At 47.5% G+C, this 24,849-nt stretch overlaps 1 protein-coding gene across 1 annotated transcript in view; it reads right to left on the bottom strand.

The window, feature by feature from the left end:
• Nucleotides 1-24,849, bottom strand: part of Hectd4 (HECT domain E3 ubiquitin protein ligase 4) — a 187,571-nt gene that overhangs the window by 16,046 nt on the left and 146,676 nt on the right. The window contains exons 48-61 of the mRNA XM_010604495.3: nucleotides 23,845-23,924; nucleotides 23,377-23,540; nucleotides 21,387-21,624; nucleotides 20,271-20,407; nucleotides 19,531-19,657; nucleotides 17,704-17,841; nucleotides 15,791-15,927; nucleotides 12,080-12,240; nucleotides 9,199-9,380; nucleotides 7,821-8,026; nucleotides 7,418-7,548; nucleotides 6,931-7,136; nucleotides 4,495-4,674; nucleotides 346-1,652 (exon numbers count right to left, since the gene is read on the bottom strand). Of these exons, the coding sequence (XP_010602797.2) occupies nucleotides 346-1,652; nucleotides 4,495-4,674; nucleotides 6,931-7,136; nucleotides 7,418-7,548; nucleotides 7,821-8,026; nucleotides 9,199-9,380; nucleotides 12,080-12,240; nucleotides 15,791-15,927; nucleotides 17,704-17,841; nucleotides 19,531-19,657; nucleotides 20,271-20,407; nucleotides 21,387-21,624; nucleotides 23,377-23,540; nucleotides 23,845-23,924 (3,394 nt within the window). The remainder of the gene's footprint in view (nucleotides 1-345; nucleotides 1,653-4,494; nucleotides 4,675-6,930; nucleotides 7,137-7,417; nucleotides 7,549-7,820; nucleotides 8,027-9,198; nucleotides 9,381-12,079; nucleotides 12,241-15,790; nucleotides 15,928-17,703; nucleotides 17,842-19,530; nucleotides 19,658-20,270; nucleotides 20,408-21,386; nucleotides 21,625-23,376; nucleotides 23,541-23,844; nucleotides 23,925-24,849) is intronic.

Here is a 24,849-nt window from a genome sequence, read left to right as displayed (position 1 = left end):
GGTGGCACAAGAAACTTGTGGAGTGTGGGTGTGGAGCCTGCCTCACGTGCACCACCTGGGAGCTGAGTGTGTGGCTGTTTTCACACCGTCAGCAAAGATCCCTCCTGCCAGTGGCAGTGCCACAATCTCCCCAGGCCTCTCAGAGAAAGCCAGCAGGGCCGAGATGGAAGGCACCAGCACAGCACAGGCACCACAGAAGAGCATTGCTTTTCCTTGGTGACATCACTGTCCTCACCACAATCATCACGCTGCTGCCCGGGGATCCCCTTGGACATAAGCTGGGAGCCTGGGGGGGTTCAAACCGGTCAGGATTTGAGTGGCTGCTTGGTGGGGAGCCTAATTTACCTCCACCACAGCGAAGCCCCTGATGGGGCGCACCGCCAGGGCCTGGTTGTCCAGGGACGTGACCGTGTACATGGAGCCCACATCCGACCCTGAGGCGGTCTCCGCGTTGTCCAGCTGCTCCCCCAGGCTGCCCAAGCTGCCTAGGCTGCCTGTGCTGCACAGGGAAATGTCCAGGCTCTCCTGGCTGGACACCACGTGTGGCTCCAGCAGGCCAGGAGGGATAGGTAGCTCAAGGCCTGCAGGCAGCGGGTCCACTGAGAGGTCGCTGACGGTCTGTGACATGCCCTGGGAGCTGCACACGGAGGCCTGGCTGGTAGAGGCAGAGGCACTGATGCTCATGGCAGGGGCCAGGCTGCTGGACGTGCTCCCATCCAGGCTGTCCGTGCCTGGGAAGCCCAGTGCCTTCTCGGGCTCAGGCTTCCCGTCGCCACCCTCGGCCTTGTCCTTGGGCTTCCTGGGGTCTTCCTCCTGCAGCGGAATGTAGATCTCGTCTTTGAAGACCCCACCATGGGCGTTGCAGGCCTTGCGGATAGCACCTCTGACGATGCCCTCGTCCAGGTGGGTGGGGATGCCTGAGATCACCAGCAGGCGGCTGTGGGCAGTGGGGCCCACCAGGGCCTGGCAGGCATCAGTGATGGCGTCGTTTGTCACGCCCAGGCCCTGCGGGTCCTTCCTGGTGAGGTGGCGGAGAATGATGAGCAGGGTGAGAGCTCGGTGGAACCACAGCATGTCCTCGGGCTTGCTGCCCCCGATGCTGAGCACAGCAGAGTCGCCCTCGACTGTGCGGGAGGACTGGCGCTTCCCAGAGGAGGAGGCCTTCTCCCGCTTCATCTTGACCTTCTTCCTCTTGGACAGCAGGCTGGGGCTCTGTGGCGTCTGTCCCGGGGAGGACGAGGAGGAGGAGGACGAGTCACTGAGGTTCGGGGCGGTCGTGGAGGTCACCCCGCTGGCTGTGACACTCATGTTGGTAGGCAGGGTCACTTCGGCAATGGCCAGACACCCTTCCACGAGCGCATGGAAATACGTGGAGAACCTGCCCTGGTCACCAGCCCCTGCCATGCCCGAGCCCCCGCAGGTGCCTCCTGAGACCCAGCTCTGGGTCTCCTCATCGTACAGCTTGTGCAGCTCTGACTGCAAGGCCATCAGCATGGCCAGACAGGGGTTGAGCTGGAGGGCAATGGAGGAGGACAGGCCAGCGGGGTGCTTCCTCTGCTCCAGGGCGTGCACAGTGCGCAGGAGCTCGGCCAGGAGATGGAAGACGAGCTCCTTCACGCAGGCCGCCATGTCCGTGGTCCACAGGAAGTTTCCTGGGGCAGACAGGACATAATAACAATGATCACATACACACAACCTCTGAACAACCCTGCGACCAATTACTGCATCACTCACTGAATCCTAGAGATGAAGAAGCAGGCAGGGTCGTGGCCAGGGTCATTGCTACCAGAGGGAGAGCCACGGCTTTCAGCCCTGTGCCATGAGACAGCACGCCTCCCTGCTTCTGGAGCACAGGCCAAGCAGCACTGTCTTCTGTGTCCTAAGGCCTCCAGTAACTCGGTGACAGTCATCAGAGCAGTGGTCCCCAAAGCACAGAATGGTGCAACTGGGGTGCATAATCCCTGTCTACCAAATAGCTTAGAAAATGATTCCTTTTTATTATTTGTTCATGCATTCATTCATTCATTTGAAGTACTGAGGATTGAATCCATTGCATTTACTTTGAGCCACATCCTAGCACTTTTTACAAAAAAGTTTAAATTTTGAGACAGGGTCATGCTAAATTGCCCAGGCAGGACTTGGACTTGTGATCTTTTTGCCTTGGCCTCCCAAGTGCTGGGATTACAGGCACGCACCACTGTGGCCAGCTAAACTGCTGTTTCAGTTCTAACTTTATCAACAAGAGAGGTTCATTTTAGGCAAGGGATGTAGTTCAGTGGTAAGAAGGGCCTGCCCAGCATGTGTTCATTCTTGGGTTCAATCCCCAAACCTTAAAAAAAAGAGGCTTACTTTTAGGTGGTCTATTTAATCTTTTTTTTTTTTTCTTTGTACTGGGGATTGAACTTGGGACCTTGTGCTTTTGAGGCAGGCAGCAGAACCACTGAGCTAAATCCCTGGCCCTGGTCTATTTATCTTATTTATTTATTTATTTATTTTTGATACCAGGGATTGAACTCGGGGTCTTGTGCTTGCGAGGCAGGCGGCAGAACCACTGAGCTAAATCCCCAGCCCCCAGATATATTTATTCTTAAAAGTAGGCTATAGACCCAAAGCTTTCAAGAGAATTTTCTACAGCAACTATTTATTTTCCTTTTTTTTTTTTTTTTTAAAAGGCAGTCTCACTATGTAGCTCAAGATGACCTTGAACTCACTATGTAGCCCAGGGTGGCCTCAAAATTACAGTGATCCTCCTGCCTCAGCCTTCTGAGGGCTGGGATTACAGGTGTGTGCCACCAGGCCCAGCTCTTTGTATTCATTTTAATAGTTATATTCTAGTTATGTTACCATACTAATTTTCAATTTACAGTACTGTTTCAAAGATTCTTTTACATTACATTTAAAAAGGGAGAAAGGAGTGGATCGCAAAATAATCGATTAACTAAATGCTGATAGGCATGATATGTACACATGGCAAAAATCACGCAGAAGTGCATGAAAATAATAGAGCTCTGGGAAGAACCACTGAGAACATGATGTCCCCAGGTCAGTCCATACCAGGCGTGTTCCCATACTCCTATTACCTCGAAGTGGCGAACGCTTGTGTATGTGAGAAGCTCTCCGAGGTCATGAACACCTAAGACCCACGTGCCATGGAGCCAGCCATGAGGCAGACCTCATCTTGTCAGCCGCCCCACTACAGGGAGAGGTCCCTGGACCGGGAGTCTCCGTGCCTGGTAGGGCTGGGCTGATTTCCTAGCAGGACCTACAAAGGACCTCTGCTTAGGTCCAGGACCCACCAAGGAGGGGACTGAGCTTCCTGCTCGCTCAGAAGACATGATGTTGGAGAATGGTTGGCCTGGGCCTTGTCAAAAGCCAATGCTTTCCCTGGTCTTAGGGCCAGGCCCTTAGATACTAGAAACGCTCATATCACCACCTCCGTTGTCTTCATTGTACCATTAGACAGTGGAAGAGGACAGCTTTGGAGAGAGTTCCTCACCAAACTGCACATGGCGACCTCAAGCTGAGACTGTCGTAGACATCTTGTTCCCACCACAGTGGTTCCCTGCTCACCTCACAAGCACTGCCTGGCGTGTTTTAAAGAATTTCAATTAGTTACCAACATTTAAAAATTGGGAAATTCATTTCAAAATCTGAACTTTTGCCTTTTTTTGAAACAATAATAACAACTCTGGTAGCACCTCATCTGGTGAGGAGCTGCCCGACGGGCTATGGCCCCTCTCTCCTCTTTTATTTCTTTGCTATCTGATCACGGAAGCGATCTGAGTTTGTAACTCTGTTGCCCTTCTAATATCTTATTATGAAAAAATTCAAAACTATAGAAAAGTTGAAAAAATTATAATATAAAAATTATAGTAATACATTATAGTAATACGTGTATGCTTACCTCCTAGATGCTACAGATGATATATTTGTTTTATTACACATCTACCCATCCCTCTATGCATCCATAAACTCTTATTAAGTTTTGATTATTTAAGTTGCAAACATCAGTATGTTTCATCCCTAAAAATGTAAACGAGCACCTGATGATATCAAAGCTCAGTATTTCCTTAGATTTATTGTGCGTGTGTGCGCGTGTGCGTTTTCACTGGGGACTGAACCCAGGGCCTTGAGCACCTTACCACTGAGCCCTATAATTATACCCAGACCTTCACTTAGAATCTGTTAGAGGTAGAGGTACCTATGGGAGAATGCACCACACCGAAATCTGCCACTGCGCAAGTCCTGCACCCTTCATGAACCTTCTGAGCTATGCAGTCATAAGGTTTGCTTTGGCCGCGTTGTTCACTTTGGTGCCACTCTTTGCTCTCAGTCACAAGACACATATTTATAAAGTCTGACAAAATTAACTTTTCCTGGTTACTGCCATCCTCTATTATGCAAGCCATGACTTGGGACCTGGGCTGCACACCCAAGTCTGGTCCCAGCCCCTCACACACGCCAGCGCTCACAGCTGTGCTCTTGAGGCCTTACCTAGCAGCTCCACCACCTGCAGGAGGACCGATGTGGGAATGGTGTCAGGCTCATCTTCCGACTTCCCATCGCCATCCTCAGACTTCCAGGACAGCAGCTGCTCTGCAAAGGCCACGGCCAGTGGGAACTCCAGGGGCAGAGAATGTAACACCAGGACGGCTCCGGGAGGTGGAGACACTCCTAGAAGAGCCCAGAACAAACTGATGCTTGGTGGCACCTGAACCAAGGAAGCCTGGCAGGAGAGGACCTGCCACGTGTGCAGGGAGAATCAGGGCTGGCAAGTCCAACCCTCAAGAGGCAGGAGGAAATGTAAGTCCCTGTTACTCCTGTCAGAGGCAGCTGCAGGTGCAAAAGGGTATAAGGCCAGCTTCCAAGTGCACCTGCTGCTGGGGCAAGGGGCAGAGGGCAGTTGCAGGACACAGGTGGTAAACATTCCCCTTTAGGTAGACACCAACTGGCAGGCTGGGTGCAGTGGAGCACACCTGCAATCCCAGCTTATGTTGGAGGCTGAGGCTGAGGCTGAGGCTGGAGGATCTCAAGTTAGAGGCCAGCCAGGGTAACTTAGCAACCCCACATTTCAGCAACAAAGCAAAACAAAACAATTGGCCTTATGATCCAGAATGGAAATTAGTCATACTTTAAAAGGTGCTTGGGCCAGGGATGTAGCTCAGTGAGTGGTTCTGCAGCCTGCTTTGCAAGCACATGGTCCCGAGTTTGATCCCTGGTACAAAAAAAAAAAAAAAAAAGATGCTTGGGCTGGGGATTTAGCTCAGTGGTGCCACCACCTGCCTCGTAAGTGCAAGGTCCCGAGTTCAATCCCCTGTACCAAAAAAAACCCCCAAAAAACAAAAAACAAAACATGCTTTACTGGACCTTCCCCAACTTGGAAAAGAAACAATCAGTCCTTTTGTGTGGCTGCAATCCCATGAAGACGACACAGTGGAGAAGCAGGTTATCCCTAAGACACAAGGATACCAAGACCTTGGTTTTCTCTCCCTACTTTTTTCTCACTTTTTTTGGGGGGGAGGTAGTGCTGGATACTACTAAGTTACAGCTCCAGCCGCCTGGCACTGGGCTTTAATTTTCTTACTAACCTCTGTTTTGACAGTGGCCCGCATCTGGTCAAGGCTGCCTTCAGCAGAAGGGAAGAAGTCCCAACACCTGATGCGTGCACTTCCACCTCCACCCCAGCCGCCCTCTGAGTGCTGCTCAGACCTACACTGGAGCACTGGGGTGTTGGCCGAGTCAGCAGGAGCACACTGGCTCACACGTCCTTCGGGGACTGCTCACTGGAGAAAGGTAACATACAGCCTCTGTTTTGTCTGCTTTTTTGGTGCTGGGGATTGAACCCAGGGTCTGGCATATGCTCTATCAATGTGTTACACCTCAACCAGATCTATGCAGCCCAGGCTAGCCTTGAATTCACAGCAATCCTCCTGCTTCAGCCTCCCAAGTGCTGGGATTATAGGTGTACACCACCACACCCTGATCATATCCTGTTTTGTTTGTTTTTTTGTGGTACTAGGGATAAAACACAGCACCTTGCACTTTCAAGGCAGGCAGTAGAACCAGTGAGCTAAATCCCTGGACCACATCCTGTTTTTAATGTCAAATATAAAAATCAACTAGTGTAGATGACAGACTATGAAAATATAGATGTGAATAGGAAGAAACCATCAAGTTGTTTAGTAATGACCAAATCACTTAAGAAATGTCTCTTTAACGGAGGATATAGCTCAGTGGAGCCACGCCCACCTTGCAAGTAAGTGTAAGGTCCTGAGTTCAATCTCTGGTGCCAAAACCAAAACAAAAATACCCACAAAGAAATGTCCCTTCATCTATTGAAACAGTGTTTCAAGGACTGGCGCTGTGAGAAGTCAAGGCCCATTTTTCTGTCCGAAAGTGCAAATATAATTTATTATTGTTCTTGGCAAACATGTTAGTCTTTTCTTGTCAGGCATACCAAGGAGCAGCCCTGGAAGCCTGAAACAGAGATACCTTCTTGTCTGCTGGCCGTCTGTGAAGAGGACAGGCACTGACAGCTTCCAGATTACAGAAATGGGGCCTGCTGGAAAATCAAACCCTGGATGCATCACCAAAGGTTCTAGGGAGGTGACAGTGGTCAGTTCACGATGGCCATGAATCACACACCAGAGAAGTGGAGAAGAGGACCTGGGATTGTGACAGCCTGGGGTGAAGTGAGGATGAGACTGTTCGGTTCTGACAAGCAGCCACGTGCCAGTGCAGCTGGTGAAAGAAGGGGACCCCAGTGTAGCCCAGGTAGCCTCTGCCAGGTCTTCAAACCTACTGCCTCACAAATACAGTGCCCTAGGCAGTAGGAACCCACCAAGACACAAAACCCCCATATCTCCCAAAGGGAGGCCACAGAGCACACCTGCCCGCTGTTGGCATCTCCTGGAGCTGCGGAAGACTCACCCAGTTTGATGTGGACCCTGTCAGTGGAGAGGACCACAGAAGGGTATTGGTCAGCGGTGGGTGGAGGGGCCAGCCCAGTATTGGCTGGGGACGCGTCCCGAGGGTAACAGGCGGCCTCGATGAGGTTCAGCTGTCCAGTTCGCTTCACTTTGTGGCCGAGTCCGTATACAAGCACGCGAGCCCACGGTGCCTTGTACAGAGAGGAGCTGGGAGGAAGGGAGGGAGGCATTAATACAGATGCCGGCCTCACACAGCAGAGGAAGCTCAGTGCGAAGCAGGCAGAGTCCTCTTCCTCTCTGGCACCCCTCAGGGCAACTCTTTACAGGGCCACGTCCCCACACAGGGCAATTCGGGAGAACTGCAGATTAGCTTTAAAAATTGTGTGCATTTAAGAACAAAGACAATTTGAGATATTTCCTCTGCTAGTGTCAAAGGAATTCATTTAGTTCTTCTCCCATTATCATCTTCTTGAGAAGGGGCAACTTACTCTTTGCGGAATCCAGACTGACTTTCTTTACAAGACACAACGACAAAAGCTGCCCCAGGGAAATTAACATCCATGTTGACTTTGGACTCCGAAATTGGGAACTCTTCAGAGGGGAACTGTTCTGGTGCTGTCTACAAAGAGACATTAAGTAAGGAAAGCCACCAGAGAAACATAAGCATTTCATTTTTTGTCTCGCCAAGCAGAAGCAATCAGCCAAAGTACATGCTGTGATGGACCCAAACAAAAAAGGCCCCCGGAAGGAAGCAAGCCATGGAGAGATAGCCGAAGAGCTTCTACGAAAAGGCAAGCCAAGGCATGGCGGTGCAGGGAGAGAGAAGAGCAATTTTTAGCAAGCCAGTAAGACTTCTACTTAAGAATGGGAGCTGGAGGCCAAGGCCATTACCTGCAGGAAGGAGCAGATCTGCTTGGTCAGCTCCAGGAGGCTGTCCTCACCCTGGTGCAGGGAGCGGGTGATGGCCACATTGAGCCACTCTCTCACGGTCTGGGAGCTGCCCTGGTAGAAGAGGTCCGTGGCCGAGCAGTTCTGGGAGTGGATGCAGTGCTGCAGAGACTGTGCCAGGAGGATAGAGCTGGAGCTGATGGTGCCACCTGCGGACAGGGAGGCAGGCGGATGTTTATAGGGACCCAAGCAGCCCGTGGTTGTGAGAGCCCAAGGAATGCATAACAAATGGCCATCCAGATGAGCTGGACTCAGGCAGCTTCTCGCGCGTGTATCACATCTTGGGTAACAGACATCACCACTCGGATACTCTGACGGTGATACTCAGGAGATTGCTGGCCTTTGGATTTCTTTTTTAGTAGTACAACTGTTGCCTAAAATAAATTTTTTTTTTTTTTTGAGACAGGGTCTTGCTATGTAGTTCAGGCTAAGCTTGCACTCACTGTGTAGCCTAGTCTGGCCTTGAACTCATGGCAATCCTACTGCCTCAGCCTCCTGAGTGTTAGGATTACAGGTGTTCACTGCCACAATTGGCCTAAAGTAATTTAAGCAGAGTGAGGCTGTTTGGATAGAAGGTCCAGAGCCTGACCTACTTGGCTACTTGGGCTGCTGAGCTGGACTGAGGAACCACAAGGGGCCTTAGCATGGAGTTTACAGAGCAAGGTCCAGGGTCATCATGGCAAAGTGCTCCAAGCCTCAGTGGTGGGCCAGTGAGGATGTGGCACACATATGCTGTTTGGGACTGCCAGGTTGTGAGCTAGAAGGTGACTGCTCGAGATGCTGTGGGGCTCAGGGTCCCTCCTCCCCACCCTCATCTCTTGCTCCCATCTTAGTTGCTGTGAGGTCAAAGGGAGCTGGCTGGAGGCCGAGGTGCCCTAGGAAAAGAGAGGGCAGACTCCTCGCTTTGTATTCCCCAGGGGAGCAGACATCCTGACCTGCAGGCCCAGGTCTAGCAGACACACAGGGACCAGCCCATAAGGCGTCCCTCCCATGTTCAACAGGTCGGGTCTGGAAGGCCTGAGCTGGGATACATCTTGCTGTGCTGTCAGGGCCACAAAGAATGTCTGCAGCAGCACAGCTGCCAAGTTTCCTTGACCTGCAGTTAATCTAGGAAGCTCCATGAATATTCAACAAGTTAAATGGAAAGTGCAGGATAAATTGCCATCTGCCAGAGAGAGAGAGAGCACACAGTACAGTCCCAGGTCTTCAGATTCAGGGGACAGCCTCTCCGCCCCTGGAATGGACTCCCCGGCTGCCCCAGGCCTGGTCAGATGTGCAGTCTTCTCCGCTGCTGACTGGGGCGGCGGCAGCACAGCCTCACCTGGCAGTGGAGGAGCGAGGAGCTGATTGGACAGCAGCTGCAGGTGCTCCAGGGTGATGTCTCGGACGGCGGGGATGTGGAATAGGCGGGTGAACAGGTGAGGCAGCTTGGGGGCGAAGATGTTGAGCAGGGCCATGCGGCAGTAGAGCCGGGCCAGCGCGGCCTCACACCGCAGCAGCTCTCTGCAGGAAGAACGGGTGACGCACTGAGTGGGGGTGCGCCGGCCTGCACCGACGGGCTGGGGAGAGGACACCTCAGGCTTTTCTGCCAGCCCCACATTCTGTGCCCAAGTGTGGAGTCATTGGTGTCTTAAACAAAACCATATTAATTGTGCTTGATTTCCCCCCCGCCCCAACTCAAAAAGCCCTTTGGAAAAAAGGAAAATGTATGTTCATACAAAAACTTGGGCCGGGGATTTAGCTCAGTGGCGCCACACCTGCCTGGCAAAATCTTGTACATGTACGTTCATAGCAGCGTCAGTGGTTAAAAGCCAAAAAGTAGTGGCAACCCAAGTGCCATTTCTTCAGTGGCATGTCTACCCAGTGCCACCATTCAGCAGCAGAAGGGAACAAGCCCCAGGTGTGGTAGCGAGACCTGTCCGAAGGGGCTGCTCTCCATCTGCACGACCAGCTTGAGGCCACACAGAGCCCGGAAGAGGAATGGAACTGGGAACTGGTGTCTGGAGCAGCGTAGAGGCCAGCGTGGCCAGAGGAGGGGCGGGCAGACTTGGAGGCTCCTGTGGGGTCTGTGAGCCAAGGGAGGCGGGTAGCCTGGGAAGGGCCGAACTGGCGGAAAGAGATCCAGTGTGCTTCTAAGCATCGCCCTTGCAGAGCACTCACGGAAACTGGCTGTGGCGGGCAGAAGTGAGGGCTGAGGTAGACTGGCACGCACAGAACATGGTTGGATGGAGGTGGCTTGCTGAAGGGTCCCAGGGGACGGGGAGGAAAAGGATGGCTGCAGTCCCTTCCATACAGGGAAGGCCAGAGGAGTAGGTCTGGAGAAAAGCAGATTCCACTTCACATGCAACCTTTTAGGTGCCTATCATTTCTTTCCACTCCCTTTTAACTGGTTATACAGTCATGGGTTTCCGTACGTGCACATAACACAGTTGATCATTTTGCCCCCACTGCTCCCCCACCCTCCCCTCCTCTCATTTCACTTTCAGTGTGTATACTGTATTTTGCTCATATGCACCCCAATCACCTCCGACCTACTGCAGTCCCCTAGTCTAAAAACAACCTCCCTTCTACTTTCTTGTCACCTTCTTTAGGTTCTACACATAAGGGAGAACATGAGATATTTGCCTGCCGGCTCGCATGTGTCTCTGTCTGTCTTATTTTTCCCTCCCTCCCGCCCTCTTTCCTTCCTTCCTTCCTTCCTTTTAAGACAAGGTCTCACTATATAGTTCAGGCTGCTCTTTAACTTACTATATATCCCAGGGTGGCCAACTTGCAGTGATTCTCCTGCCTTAGCCTCCTGAGTGCAAGGTTTAAAGGTGTGTGCCACCACATCCAGACTCTGAGTCTGAGATGCCTATTTTTTGATTAAAAGGTTCACAAAACCCTTTCCTGATCTACAGAAGAACTGTTGTTGGTTAGCCTCCTCTGAGCTCAGTTCTAAAAACCTGCCAAAGAAGCCACCTTAAAGAGGCTAAGGATCACAAGTTTGCGGACAGCCTGGGCAACTTAGCAAGATCCTGACTCAGAATATGAAAAGAGGGCTGGGGATATAGCTCATTACTCCTTGGGTTCAATCCTCAGAAACACAAAAAAATAACAAAACCCCAGACCAAATAAAACCCCGACAAAGAATGTCAGCACGTTATCAGGTGCTGCTTACAGTGAGGACCACCCCCGAGCGGCAATGGTAGCATCTGGCCTAGGAGGACTGAGGAAGAGAACATTCTCACAGGGAGGCCTCAGTGCCTTGGTCCCAGAATCCCTGGAAGCTGCTGGGGAAGTTGTCCCAGGAGACGCCAGCTCTGGCTTGGGACACAGGGCTGTGTGGCCAGCATGTGAACCCTGCCGGTGCTGACACCGAGGACTCCCACTGGACAGCCCCGTGCTTCTGCAGCAGGGCATGCCTTACTTTCTGCCCCGTGTCTTGCCTAAGCGTCACCAAGTGTGAGCGATTTGGTCTTGTACAGTGAAGACCACCTAATGGGGAGGTACAGTAGCCAAGTGGAGACAGCAAGGAGGCAGCTGGACATGTATCCCCGGAGTTGCAGGGAGCACAAAGTCTAGGCCATTCTAATGTGGCTCCAGATGGACAGCCTCTGAGAAAATGGCAGCTAGTGAGTGGCCTGTGTGAATGATAGTTTATGGAGGCTTTTATCAGAGGACTCCATTTATTATTACATTCTGACCCACTGCAAGGCTTTTTAGGACTGAAAGGAACAATTCTCAGGGAATTGGTAACACACATGGTGGGACCTTTGCCAGATTCTCAGTTTACCTTTCATCCCCTGGGGGCAGCACATGCCTGTGGCACCTCTGTTTCCTGCCAGTGCCAGAAGCAGAGCCAGCACTCCAGGACATCTGGTTAGCGTTGAGAGAGATGGGCTGGCTGCCCACATGATGCCTAGGCTTCCTGGCTTACCATCTCTTCACTGTCTTTTCTTGACTCGCTTTACTCTGTGGAACTTTCTACATACTTTTCCAGTCTCTAGCCGCCCTAGTCTCTCCAATCCACATGGATGCGGCATAGGCCAGGCGATTCCAGATCCCCCAACTACTCTCAAATCCTGTTACTTTGCTGCCGCCTTTCCTAACCACCTTCTCTCTTACTTCTGATGGAAAAGCTTTCTTGTCAAGGGTAAATGGCACATGTGGAAAAACAGTGAGTGCTCTCTGGCCTGTCAGAAAGAAGGGCTCACGTTTACCTGTGAATCTGAAGGTTGGTATTGTCCAGTGTGACCAGTCCATTGGTGGCTGTCCTTCGGTAGCCTGCTGGGGGCCTCTCCAGCATATCAATAGGGTACCAGTACCGCACCAGCACGCCTTCGCTACGGAGGTACGTTTCCACCTGCACCAGCTCGTTCACCTACAACAGGAAAGGGAAGTGTCTGATGGTTTTTCTGAGCATTGACTTTGTTTTCCAAGTTTATACTTACACATGTATATATTAAGACCTGGCTTTTAGATATTTTTTATAGTTTGTGTCTAGATGTTCCCCCAAAGTCTCATGTGGTTATAGGTGGGGCTTTTCAGAGATGGCTAGATGTAGAATACATGATGCTGGGGCTGACTCATGGTACAGTGCTAGGCTCAAGGGTACTAGCATTAAGAATGTGAGTGCTGCCCACCCTAAGTAGCCTGGATAAGACATAAGGGATAGAAAGAGCTGTAGTTGTCTCTTACTTGCTTTGCCCCCACCATGAACAGTCTCTCCTCTGTAATGCCTGTATGCCATGAAATGTTTAACAATTTATTTCCTTCCTTCCTTCTTTATTTTGTAGTGCTAGATTTGAGTGTGCTAGCCAAAGACTGTAATGTTGAGTTACACCCCAACTCCATGTTTAATATATTCATATACATACATACATACATACACACACACACACACACACACATACTTTTTTTGTAGTACATTTGCAGTTCATATGATTACATTCATCATGGAGAGGTGGTACACATACATAACACACTTCAATCTTTTTACATCCAAAATTCTCAGTTATAAATTAACACACAGGGGCTGGGGATGTAAGTCAGTTGTTCTGCCACCTGCCTTGCAAGTGCAAGGTCCCGAATTTGATCACCAGTACCACAATAAACAAACAAACAAACAAACAAATTAATTAACACAGAAAGGCTAAAAGTCAGTTAATTTTTAAAATTCAATCAAAACAGAAAAATTTTTAAACAAAATATACATATATGTGTTTATCCACACACAAGTATATACAAACATGTATGTACATATCTCTAAAGTAATATATTTATATTACTAGACTACAGTAATAAATACTAGCTTCAAGTCAATGATTAAGCCTAAAACTTTGAAAGCATCTGGTTAGTACTAATAGTGTATCAGTTTTCCACCAATATACTGACAAGTTAGTGATTTAAAGAGAACAGAGCAATATTTCAACATATATTATTGTCAAGTAAAAGCTGTAGTATTTTAATGTTAATTTTTTAAAAGCAAGGAATCTAATGGCTTTATTTTATTGGTAGAAAAATAAAACACGTATACATTATAGATTTAAATACTAGTGTGTGTTTATTTAGGGATAATTAAAACAAAGTGAATCAAATGACTTGAGAAAGAGAATGATTAACAAAATTTTTATTTTTCTAATTTCTTTTTTTCAGTACAAGGGATCAACCCAGGGGTAATTTATTTATTATGGTACCATGGATCGAACTCAGGACCTTGGACTTGTGAGGCAGGCACAATGCCACTGAGCTAAATCCCCAGCCCTCCAGAGGTAGTTTAGTAAAAGGCGAAAGATTTGCCGGGCATGGTGGCACATGCCTGTAAACCCAGCACTTGGGAGGCTGAGGCAGGAGGATGGCTATGAGTTCGAGACCAGCCTGACTACTAGTGAGTTCCAGGTCAGTCTCAACTACATAGTGAGACCCTGTCTTAAAAAAAACAAAACAAAAAAAAAAGAGAGAGAGAAAGAAAGAGAGAGATTTACGCGATCTGAAGAGAAACCAGAGTATTTTTTTTCTTTTCTTTTTTTGGTACTGGGGATTGAACTTGGGTCCTTGTGCTTGCCAGGCAGGCAGTGGAACCACTGAGCTAAATCTCCGGCCCTCCAGGGGTAGTTTAGAAGTGAGTTCTATCCCCAGCTTTTTATTTTGAGACAGGGCCTCACTAAGTTGCTCAAGCAGGATTCAAATTTGAGATCCTCTTGCCTCAGCCCCCCTCAGTGCTGAAATTACAGGTGTGTGCCACTTTACTAGGCTTCTAATTTTTATTGTCATTCACTTCCATTGCTACAAAATAATGATAGTTATTTTCTACACTTGATCTTAGCCAAAATGACAAGAAGCGATTGTTAGTAGTTATTTTCTGATAACAAAAATTGGAACTTTGTATCAAAAGGTAATGGGAGATGAATAATGACAGAATTTTCTGTTTGAAAGTTCACCTCAGTGAACTATCAGTCAATAATCCCTCTTTAAAAAATTAAAATCTGGTAAAATGGTGCACTGAAGATATATACATTCTTTGGGTAGTACTGGAAACTGAATCCAAGACCCTTGGTACCAAACTACATCTTAGTCCTTTTTAATTTTTTTATTTTGAGACAAGGTCAGGCTAAGTCACTAAATTGTCCAAACTGGGCTCAATCCTCCTGCCTCAGTCTCTGCAAATGGTGGGATTACAGGCATGCATCATCACACACATTTGAAGATACAAATTTGTTGTTGTTGTTGTTGTTGTTGAGATGGGGTCTCACTGTGTAGGGAGACTGACCTGGAACTCACAATGTAGCCCAGGCTGGTCTCAAACTCACAGCGATCCTCCTGCCTCAGCCTCCCGACTGCTGGGATTGCAGGCGTGCGCTACCACGCCTAGCTGAAGATACAAATTTTTGAAAGGTCATTTTCAAAGCATTAATGGGTACCTAACGTTATCCATATCCTAGACAGCCAGGTACCAAAGCCTGTATTACATAATGAGGGACACTTCTTCATCAAACCCTTAGGTATGATCTCTGTATAATTTCATCAGTTTTTTTCACATGGGAAATGTCTCAAATCCAAGAGTGTGCCTGCAAGGGCTGGGGATTTAGCTCAGTGGTGCCTCCACCTGACTTGCAAACATAAGGTCCTGAGTTTGATCCCTCATACCAAAATACAACAACAACAACAACAAAAACAACAAAACAAAGACAAACCAAGAGTGTGCTTGCAGCCTTAGAATCAGGTAAAAGCCTGTTTACTTTCTTGAACTCATGGTGATCCTCCTACTTCAGCCTCCCAGGTGCCGGGGTTACAGGTGTGCACCATTAAACCCAGTGAGGAACCTGCTTTGACTTCTCCCTCCTTTGAGTTCCTTCTCTGCCCATCCACTCCAAATCCTTATGAGTACCAGACAGGAGCTTTGTACAATGACAAAAACTACTGATGGCATTCAAAACACACATTTGACAGCTGGGGAAACAGGTTGAAGGAATTAATGAAATGACATGATCAAAGACAGGGCTCGTTCTCTGATTTATGCCTATGTAACAATCCTGGCAATGGCAGGTCACCCATTTATCATGGACACAGAAGAATTTCCCCTGGGATCTGGGCAGGGACAATATAGGGAAGCTGGATATGGCTGACACATGGTGTGGCCAGAGGGGCTGACAGCGCTGAGAGCTGAGGGCTTTCAAAGTACCATCAATCCTCATCTGGACATGTGAAAAATCTCACATAAGCCATTCAACATGATAGCATTTTTTTTTCATCCCTATTTTGAAGAGAAACCCAATGGAATCACTTTTGTTCATTGGTACGGTGCTGAAGCTTAAACCCAGGACCACGTGTGTGCTAGGCCCACCTAGGCACATCCTTGGTACTTGGAGTCTGGGCATGAAAGGCTCTGCATACCTAAAAGTGTGTCTTAATCTCAATGGCTGTTCACTTACTGAATCGACATCTAAGACGACTCCATGGAGCCCGAAGGTTTTCAGCATCCCTCGGATGGCAAATTTTGGCAAAGCAGTTCCAACAGTGCTGCTGGCTACATTATTGCTGTCTGGAGAACGGGTTACTACTGTGAGACCTGAGGAGGTAGAAGGAGAAGTTTCTTCAGGAGGAATCACCATCTTACCATGAGAGCCTCTACTGTATTCTACAGTAGCTCTATAGCATTTAACAATATCTTTAGTTGGTTATAACCAAAAAGAATGCAGCTCAGCCTGGAAAGCAACATGACAAAATGTTATAATACACTGACAATTCACACATAAAAAGATAAAAAACCATTTAAAAATAGGCAAAGGATTTGAATAAACATTTCTCCAAAAAGAAATGAAAGGTAACTCATGAAAGGATGTTCATTATTAGTCATTCATCATTAGGAAACACATGAGAAAGCCACAGCAAGCTACTTTACATCCATGAGATGACCAGTTAATCATGAGACAGACAGTTATGGAGCAGACAGCTATGAGTGCTAACAGGGACACACAGCAATCAGAGCCCTCATCCTTGCTGATGGGAATGCTGCAGTGGCTTTGGAAAATACTGTGGCAACTCCTCAAAAAGTGAAACATAAAGTTACCAAATGACCCTGCAATTCCATTCCTACAAACTGGGATACATACTCTAAGAGAAGTGAAAATACGCGTCCAAACAAAAATTTGTACACAAATGTTCACAGCAGCATTATTCATAATAGAAAAATGGAATCAACTTAAATATCTGTCAGTGGATGAACAGATAAGCAAAAATGGGCCATGGGGGCCAGGGATTTAGCTCAGTGGCGCTGCCACCTGCCTCACAAGCACAAGGTCCTGAGTTTGATCCCCAGCACAAAAAAAAAGGTGGGGGAATAGGTACACAATGGAATATTATTTGGCCATAAGAAGTAATAAAGTATTGACATACGTTACAACACAGATGAACCTGGTTAAAAAAGAAGCCAGACAAAAAAGACCCATGTTATATGAATCCATCTCTAGGAAATGTTCAGAGCAGATAAATCCACAGAGACAGAAGGCAGAGCAGCAGTTCCCAGAGGCTGGGGGAAAGGAGGAGGAGTGAAGGGACATAAGGTTTCTTTTGGGGAATGGATAAAAATGCTAAGGAATTAGAGGCAGTAACTTTGTGAAATTCTAAAATTTGCTGAACTGTACACTTTAAAAAGGTGAATTCTGTTGTTGGTTATGGTGCTGGGGATCAAACCCAGGAGAACTCAGGAATGCTAAGTATGCCCTCTACCACTCCAGCCTCTAAAAGGCATGTGAGTTATACTTCCTCTGCATGATGTTCTGGAGGCATAGTTTTAAACTCTCTTTTGCACTCTTCTGTTTTCTCTCATGTCTTTGAAATAAGCAATGTTTTTGTTTGTTTTGTTTTGAGACAGGTTCTCGCTGTGTAGCCCACGCTGGCTTCAGTCTCCCAAGTGTTGTGATCACAGATGTGTACCACCACACTCAGCTTGCAATAGATTTTTTTTGTTTTGTTTTTTTGGTACCAGGGATTGAACTCAGGACTTTGTGCTTGTGAGGCAGGCATTGTAACCACTGAGCTAAATCCCCAGCCCCTGCAATAGATTTTAAATCAAAGAATATATTCTATTAAAGTTCTAAGAAGCCAAGCAAACACTGTGTTTGAGGTTTGTTAGTTCAGAAGCTGGGACTAAGCAGAGAGGCCCATCTGGAACCCCACTTCCCTCCTTTACTCTCAAGACCCTCCCAGTGAGCAAGGCAACATGGGAGCGAGCACCAGAGGCCAAAGTGGGCCTCTGCACCTAGCTCAGTGGCTCCTGCCTGGGAAAATTCAACTGTTCTTTTCATCAGAAATTTCACATGTGTAGTAAAGAAGAAAGCAAAACCTTTTCGAACTTTGTCAATTGTGAACTTGTTTGCTTCGTCTTTAATGTCCTCAATGGTGGGAAGATAAAGGTCTCTGGGGATGCCACCATTCTCCTCATAAAGAAATTCAACTGTCTGTCGGGCAATGTCCACCATGCCTGAAAACACAACACACCAGGTAACTGTCCACAGGGTACATAATTTTGAGATCACCCATGACATTGACTGGTATCTAAAGCAAAATGACAAGGAATTTTTCACACCCAGTTTATGCGGGGGAAGTACCCTTTGGGGGAAGGTAGTTCTGTAGTTTCTACCAAGTCTAAACACTCAATGCATTACTTCTAGGACTCCCTCAGATCTCTCCCATGGAAACACAAGCACAAGTGTGCAAAGGTACAAGAACACTCACTGCACCACTGTTGGTGAACAACAGCAGCAAAAAATGAAAATAACTAGAGTTTAGCCACACAGATGATTAAAAATGGTGGTACATCATTACAGTCATTTTATTTTAGTTAATCCAAAGGAACAAACTATAGGATAAATGAAGAACAAAAACTGTGGGTAGTATCATTTCTTACTTTATAGATTTATGTGCTGTGAGTTACTTTTACTACAATAAACACATGTTGCTTGTTTAAGAGAGACAGAGAACTGAGCCAAGTCAACTCTACTAAGATTTTCTCTGTTCTTTCTTCCTGGAGAAAGAACATATTACTACATTCAACAGCAAAAGTGACCACAATTAAGTAATAAACTAAGTCAATAAAGTTTCCAAAGACCTAAAACAACAAACAAACAAACAAAACAAAAAAAGAAGGAAGAAAGCATTGTGGGGAGAGTACAGTGAGGTGGGGCCCAATGTTTCCATTTGCCTCTGCTGTCTTAGACCTCACAGTGCTTAGGAAGTTGCGCGCAAAAGAACGGGGGTTGATAGTACCTGCTTTTAAACAGGCCGATCTCCATCACACTTATCTGCTGTTCTTTTATTCCCTGGCCTTGCTGTAATGAAAAGGTGTGGCAATTTTCTGAGCACAGTTTAAAAAGGGGGTACAATTACAGAAAGATGCTTATGGAAAGAAGCATCAGACAGAATAATCAAGAACTGTGGCCTAATATTGGAATTACAGAATGATAATCTTTGCAATGTTTTCAAAAGGAATGGTGGAAAAGAGAAAGACCATTATCCTTTTGTAATGAAGAACCCAACTTGCAGAGCTCAGGGCTGGTTTTATTAGCCTTCCTGGGGAGCTGACGAGAGGAGGCCAATCCATTCTTACAGCAGCGGTCTCTGGACACTATAACCCGCCTCTCTATCTTCCTTTCAGCCTTTGCCACCACTCTACAAAGGGGAGAACCTCAACACCACCACCACCATCATCATTTGGACAGTTAGAAGTATAGTAACTGAATGCTTTCTGTGTGTCAGGCACAGCTCTTAGGAGCCTTAGCTGTTATCAGCTAACTTACTTCATATGTGCAGATGAAATGGTTGCCATTATTAGTTCTATTTTAAAGATAAGGAAAGCCCAAGCTCCCACAACTGGTAAACAGCACATCTGTGACTTCAGTTGTGACTGTTGGTCACCAGGCTACACGGCTTCTCAAGACACCATTCCAGTCGTATTTAGCAGCCCACCATCCTAAAACATTAGAGCTACACTGACAAGCAAAAACCCAGCAATAGAAGCAAAAAACATCAAACTCCCTGACGGGGAGAAAATATCAAAATACCACTGTCAGGTCAGGCATAACATTCAAGAAGTGCCTCTCCTGGTTTACATCTACCCCGCATCTCTCCAAGCCATGCAATGAGCTCCTCTTGAGAACAAAAAGCACCAGACCTAGTTGTAAAGCCCCTTTGATCTGGTCCAGGCCTGATTTCCGCTCTGCCTCATTGCGGAAACGCCTTCGGATGGTGGGAAAAACCTTGGTCTCCCAGGCTTTCACCAGCAAGGCATAGTGGTCCTCCTGGAAGGAGAAGGAAACTCGTGAGCAGAGAAGCATGTGGCGCAGGCAGCATGCCTTCCCTCTCTCCCAGCTCCCCCAGAATACTGCCCCCCAGTGCCAGTAATGGTGCAGGATCTGTGGGACGTGTACCCCTCAGATGCAAGGAGGGACATCTCAACAGGAGCAAGCTCTTCCTTGCCCTCAAAAGCCACAGAGGCACATCCATTGCATTCTGAAACTTGCTGCAGTTACTTACGAGGTCCTTCATTTCTCCAAACCTGGACCTCTACTCAGCCACTAAGCTGGACAGAGTCAGCTATTGATAGATGGCTTAGAAAGATGGATGAGGCAAGGGCTGGGGATTTAGCTCAGCGGTTCCGCTGCCTGCTTCTCAAGCACAAGGACCTGAGTTCGATCCCCAGTACAAAAAAAAAGAAAAGAAAAAAAGAAAAACCCTGCTGGCTTTGTGCACGTGTGTCAGAATCCCAAGGGGGCTTAATAAGTGTCGCCTATGGCTGTGGATGTAGCTCAGTGCCACCACACCTGCCTGGCAAGCGCTCAAGGTCCTGAGTTCAATCCCCAGTATTGAATAACTGAGTGACACCCATTCCTAAACCATGTCCTTGGGTCTTACCTGTGGGATGTCATCATCGTCATCGTCATCACTTTCATCATCTGCAATGGGAGGTGGGTGAGGGTCTGGGCCAGATGTGATAAAATTCTCATAGCTGAGCTCGACTTTGTAACGACAGGAGGTATCGCTATCATACTCTGTAACAAAGCATCACGACAGAGAAATGTAATCAAGAGCAGGCTGGGAAAATTATGAACTTCTCACCCTTGGACAAACTGAACTCCCTGAATCTGCATGACAGAACGACTCCTAGTATGCCAAGGAATTTTAAATTACAGAGCCAAGGAACAGCAAAGCATCTATGAATTCTGAGAGGTTTTTTTTTTTTCTGGTGTGATTCATGCAACTCACAGAAGAATTTGGAAGGTTCTACTATGAGAAAGAACCAAAAAGACTCTTAAAACAGTTTGCATAGCAGTTTCAAACATGGCCTGAAGACAGTTTGGTGAGCTCAGTTTTACTAAATTTGATTGAGAAATTTCTCAAAGAATCAGGAAAGTTTTTAGTGCACACCTAAGTACCCACCACCCAGATTCTACAGTGGCAGTTTATTATCCTATGATGACATCAGTTATTTATTTATTTAACAGTTTCCCTAGGTAGTTCCGGCTGGCCTTGAACTTACAGCAATCTTCCTGCCTCAGCCACCTGAGTGCTAGAATTACAGGTGTGTGCCACCATGTCAGGCTGAATTTGTTTTTGTTTTTTTTTTGTTTTTTTTTTTTTTTGTACTGGGGATCAAACTCAGGACCTTATGTGTGCGAGGCACATAGCAGAACCACTGAGATAAATCCCAGGCCCGCCAGGCTCAGTTTTAAAGCAAATTTTAAAAATGAGTAAAATCATAAAATGAAGAGATTTCACATAAACTTTTAGGGGCTTTCACTGTCTAACACTATCCTGTTAGTACCAAATATTCCTGTAAGAGCGCAGAAATGTGCTTTCCTGGCTGTTGTGCCTCCTTTCCACCACTGTTCTTCCACTCGGGCTGCAACCCCATAGCATTTGAGCTCGCCGCCTCAGACTAGAGAGGGGAAACCCCAGGCAAGGGGGCTTGTAGGGTGCCCAGCACCCACACTCCCAGCTAGCAGGGGGTACTAGGGAGAGGCAGCTTACGTTGCTGAGCGGTGGCCACAGCGGCAATCCGGCACGGTGGTCCATGGGTGCCTGGGTCTGATGCAATACTGGTGCCAGCATCATTGTCACTGTCAGATGCCATGGCAAAGGGCAGGGCCTCAAAGTTGGCACTGATCTCCTCTGCCAGGTCAGTGCACAGGTCGGCGGCATTGCGATGGGCCTGTCCCTCGGCATAGGCAAATGGGCAGGAGCCAAAATTGGCTCGAGTTTTTGTGTTCTGGAAAGGAGATCATATAAAAGACTTGAAAAGACTTTGGTTTATTTTACTGATTTCTTTAACACCCTAGATTGACTTCACTAAATGTTAAATCAGAAGGTCATTCTGACTGGTGGGGGCTGGTGTGCCTGGATCTGGTGCCTAGAGAGCCGCCCTTCCTCCTGCCCTGTGCTCAGGCTCTTAGCTAGTAAGTCACAGGATCTCTTGTTCCCAACCCTGTTTCTTTCCACCTGAAACCCTGCACATGTTGCTCCTCCACCTGGAACATTCTTTCTTCCAACTCTGCCTTGTTGGGAACAGTTAACTCCAGTGTTAATTCCAGACTTGGTTTGAACATCACTTCTTCAGGGACATAGGGACTGGATCAGACTGGCTTGGAACCTGCTCCCCTGGAGACTAACATCTTACTTGCTGCATTTAGTAAGTCTGTGATTACACACATAGATTTTGGTGATTAGCTCACCAATGCTCAATTCTTCCAACTGATTATAACCCTGTAAGGAAACAGCTCACTGTTTTGTACCCAAAGCTTGACACAGTGCTTGACATATGTTGGGCATCTGATAAATATTTGCTGAATGAATGAATGAATGAATGGAGCAAGCTGCTTAAATTTCTGGCATCTTTAATTCATTTAACAAATAAAGAGGTGAAAGATGGTATCAGAGACACGGTATAAGGCTGGGTCTTACAGGATCACAAAGATTTGGGCTTTTCTATCCTGTAACATAGGAGACCACTGACACTGGTTTGGAATAGAGGAACAACATTCTAACTAACCTTTTTTTTGTTCAGTGCTAGAGATCAACCCTAGGGTTTTACACGTGGTAGGCAAGTGCCCTACCCTTACGCGCCAGCCCTAGGCCCAAACACTTTTAAAGATCACTGTGACTGCTGTGTAGAAAGTTGCGTAAAGGGCAAGAAAGGGCCTGAGAAGAGCTGGGGAACAATTAGTGATAAATTCAACACGTGCAAGGGATGATGGTGGCCAGGCCAGGTGTTTAGGGAAGGAATGGGCTAAATGGTCAGGTTCTGGAGGCAGTTTGAAGGAGGAGCAAATAACATTTGCTGACATGTTGGGGGTTGGGCAACAGAAAAAGGAGGAGTCAAGGAGGCCTGGGCAACCAGAAGGCAGGAACTGCCATCTCTGGGGAGGAGGAGGACCAGCAGCTCTGAGTTTGGGCCAGAGCTCAGCTCAGTCCTGGACATGTTAACTTCCATATGCCAAGGAGACACTGGTTTTGAGACATATCCTAGTCTGTGGGTGTTTCGGCTGGGCTATCTGAGCAGATTAGGGTGGGCATATGAACTCGGGCAGGTAGCATGGAGTCAGTAATTATGCTTCCTAGACACTGGGGGTTGGGGCGTGCGCAGCAGGGTGACTGAGTCTTTAGCAGAGACTCCTCCAAATTCTGGCACACTAAGCAACCCAAGAGGGTCACTCTCGCAACCCAGCTGCAGAATGATTTCCCTGACATCTGAAAGGACAGCAGTGTTCCCTGCGTTGTTCTTCAGGGATGAGGTCAATGGGTCAGAGTAGCTAAGCACTATGTTCCTGACGGAGCATCACCCAATCCAAGACTGTGGGGTCCGCACAAAGGAATAAACCCCTTGCTGAGATTCACTTTGCCCTCCCTTCTGTCACTGTGTGCCTCAAGGCCCCTACAACAGCACACGTGGGTGCCTTCCACTTTCTCTTCCTGATGAACAAATGACTAAGAATGTGTTCTCCTTTCCCAGCCGGTAACTTGCCTTCTTCTGAATGTGAACCACAGGCCACATGCCACCAGAGACATCTTCGAGGTATGGAGAGAGGCGCTGCCCACAGTACGTGAAGTATACTCGTCCCTTGGCCGGCTGCCCTGGAGGAGGTGGGGTCCCCTCGGTTCTCTCCCAGCCGATTCCTGCCACATCACCTACAGCAGAAAACAGGGCAGGCACCGCACAGTTCACCTCTTACTGCCAAGTAAACACCTAGATTTCAACCACACAACAGTGGGAACAAGAACACACGTCTCCTGGCTATCAGAGGCTGTGAGGATGACAGCATCATATACGAAGGTGTGGTGTTAACTGTGGAGCAGCAGTGACAGGGCTGGTTTTCACTAAAACACAAATCATCTGTTTCTTGTTGCTAAATTTATTTAACTTTAACCCTTTTAGGCCCAAGTTTGAGATGAACAGAAATCCACGAGGTAAAATAACTCCAGCCACACTCACCGGGAGAGAGAGTGACGTCTAAGCGGACGCTCTTCCACTGCAGCAGACTGGAACCATTGTAGTGCACAGCTCGGCCATTGCTAAGAAGGAAGCAGAGGGGGTCAAAGAACAGATGCTGCGGCACACAGAGGCAGAGCAAGGGTAGACTGGAGCTTCAGTAGCACAAGTGTCATCAGCAATCTTAAGAGCAGTTTTTTTTCCCAAAACACAAGTATAATTCCCAGTATTTTAGGGTGGGTGGGTGCTGGGGATCGAACTCAGAACTTTGCTCTTGAGAGGCAGGCAGCGGCACCACTGAGCTAAACCCCTGGCCCTTTCCAGTATTTTATGCCCTGCAGGGTATAGAGATTATTGTGATATGACTTCAGTATTAAAAACACCCACATTGGCATCTCTTAGGCCAGTGATGGAAAACCTTTTGGAGATTGAGTGCCAAACTGCAACCCAAAACCCATTTATTCATTGCAAAGTGCCAACACTGCAATTAAACCTGAATACTGAGGTGTTAGTTTAGAAAAAAAATCAAACCATACAATAACAACACCTTTGTCTGAAAGACATAATAACACATGCCACAGCAAGCTGTTATCATTGAAAGCTCTAAAAGGTTCACCATTACTGGTCTAGGCTGTCTTCCTAGAAAAGGGATACAGGCTAACAGAGATACACTCAGGAAAAAAGATAAACAGTGTTCCTGCTGCAGAACACCTAGGAAGGAATCACATGATACAGTACACACCATAAATATCCAAACAGGCAAAATATCCCTTTCTCCAAACTTGTTTGATGGAGACTGAACTCAATTCTGGCTTTCTGAACACCTATAAACACTCTGTAGGAAGCTACTGCTCTCTGGAACGGGAATCTACTCTTCTTTTTAAAAATAAAAGCAGTAGGGCTGGGGATTCAGCTCAGGGGCACCACACCTGCCTCACAAGTGCAAGGAGAGGGGGAGGGGAGAGAGAGGAGAGAAAGGGAAGAGAGGGGAGGGGAGGGGAGGGGAGG

The sequence above is a fragment of the Fukomys damarensis genome, unplaced genomic scaffold, assembly GCF_012274545.1.
Source record: "Fukomys damarensis isolate Sample0158 unplaced genomic scaffold, DMR_v1.0_HiC HiC_scaffold_12, whole genome shotgun sequence".
NCBI lineage: Eukaryota > Metazoa > Chordata > Mammalia > Rodentia > Bathyergidae > Fukomys > Fukomys damarensis.
This window is presented reverse-complemented; position numbering and strand designations above follow the sequence as displayed.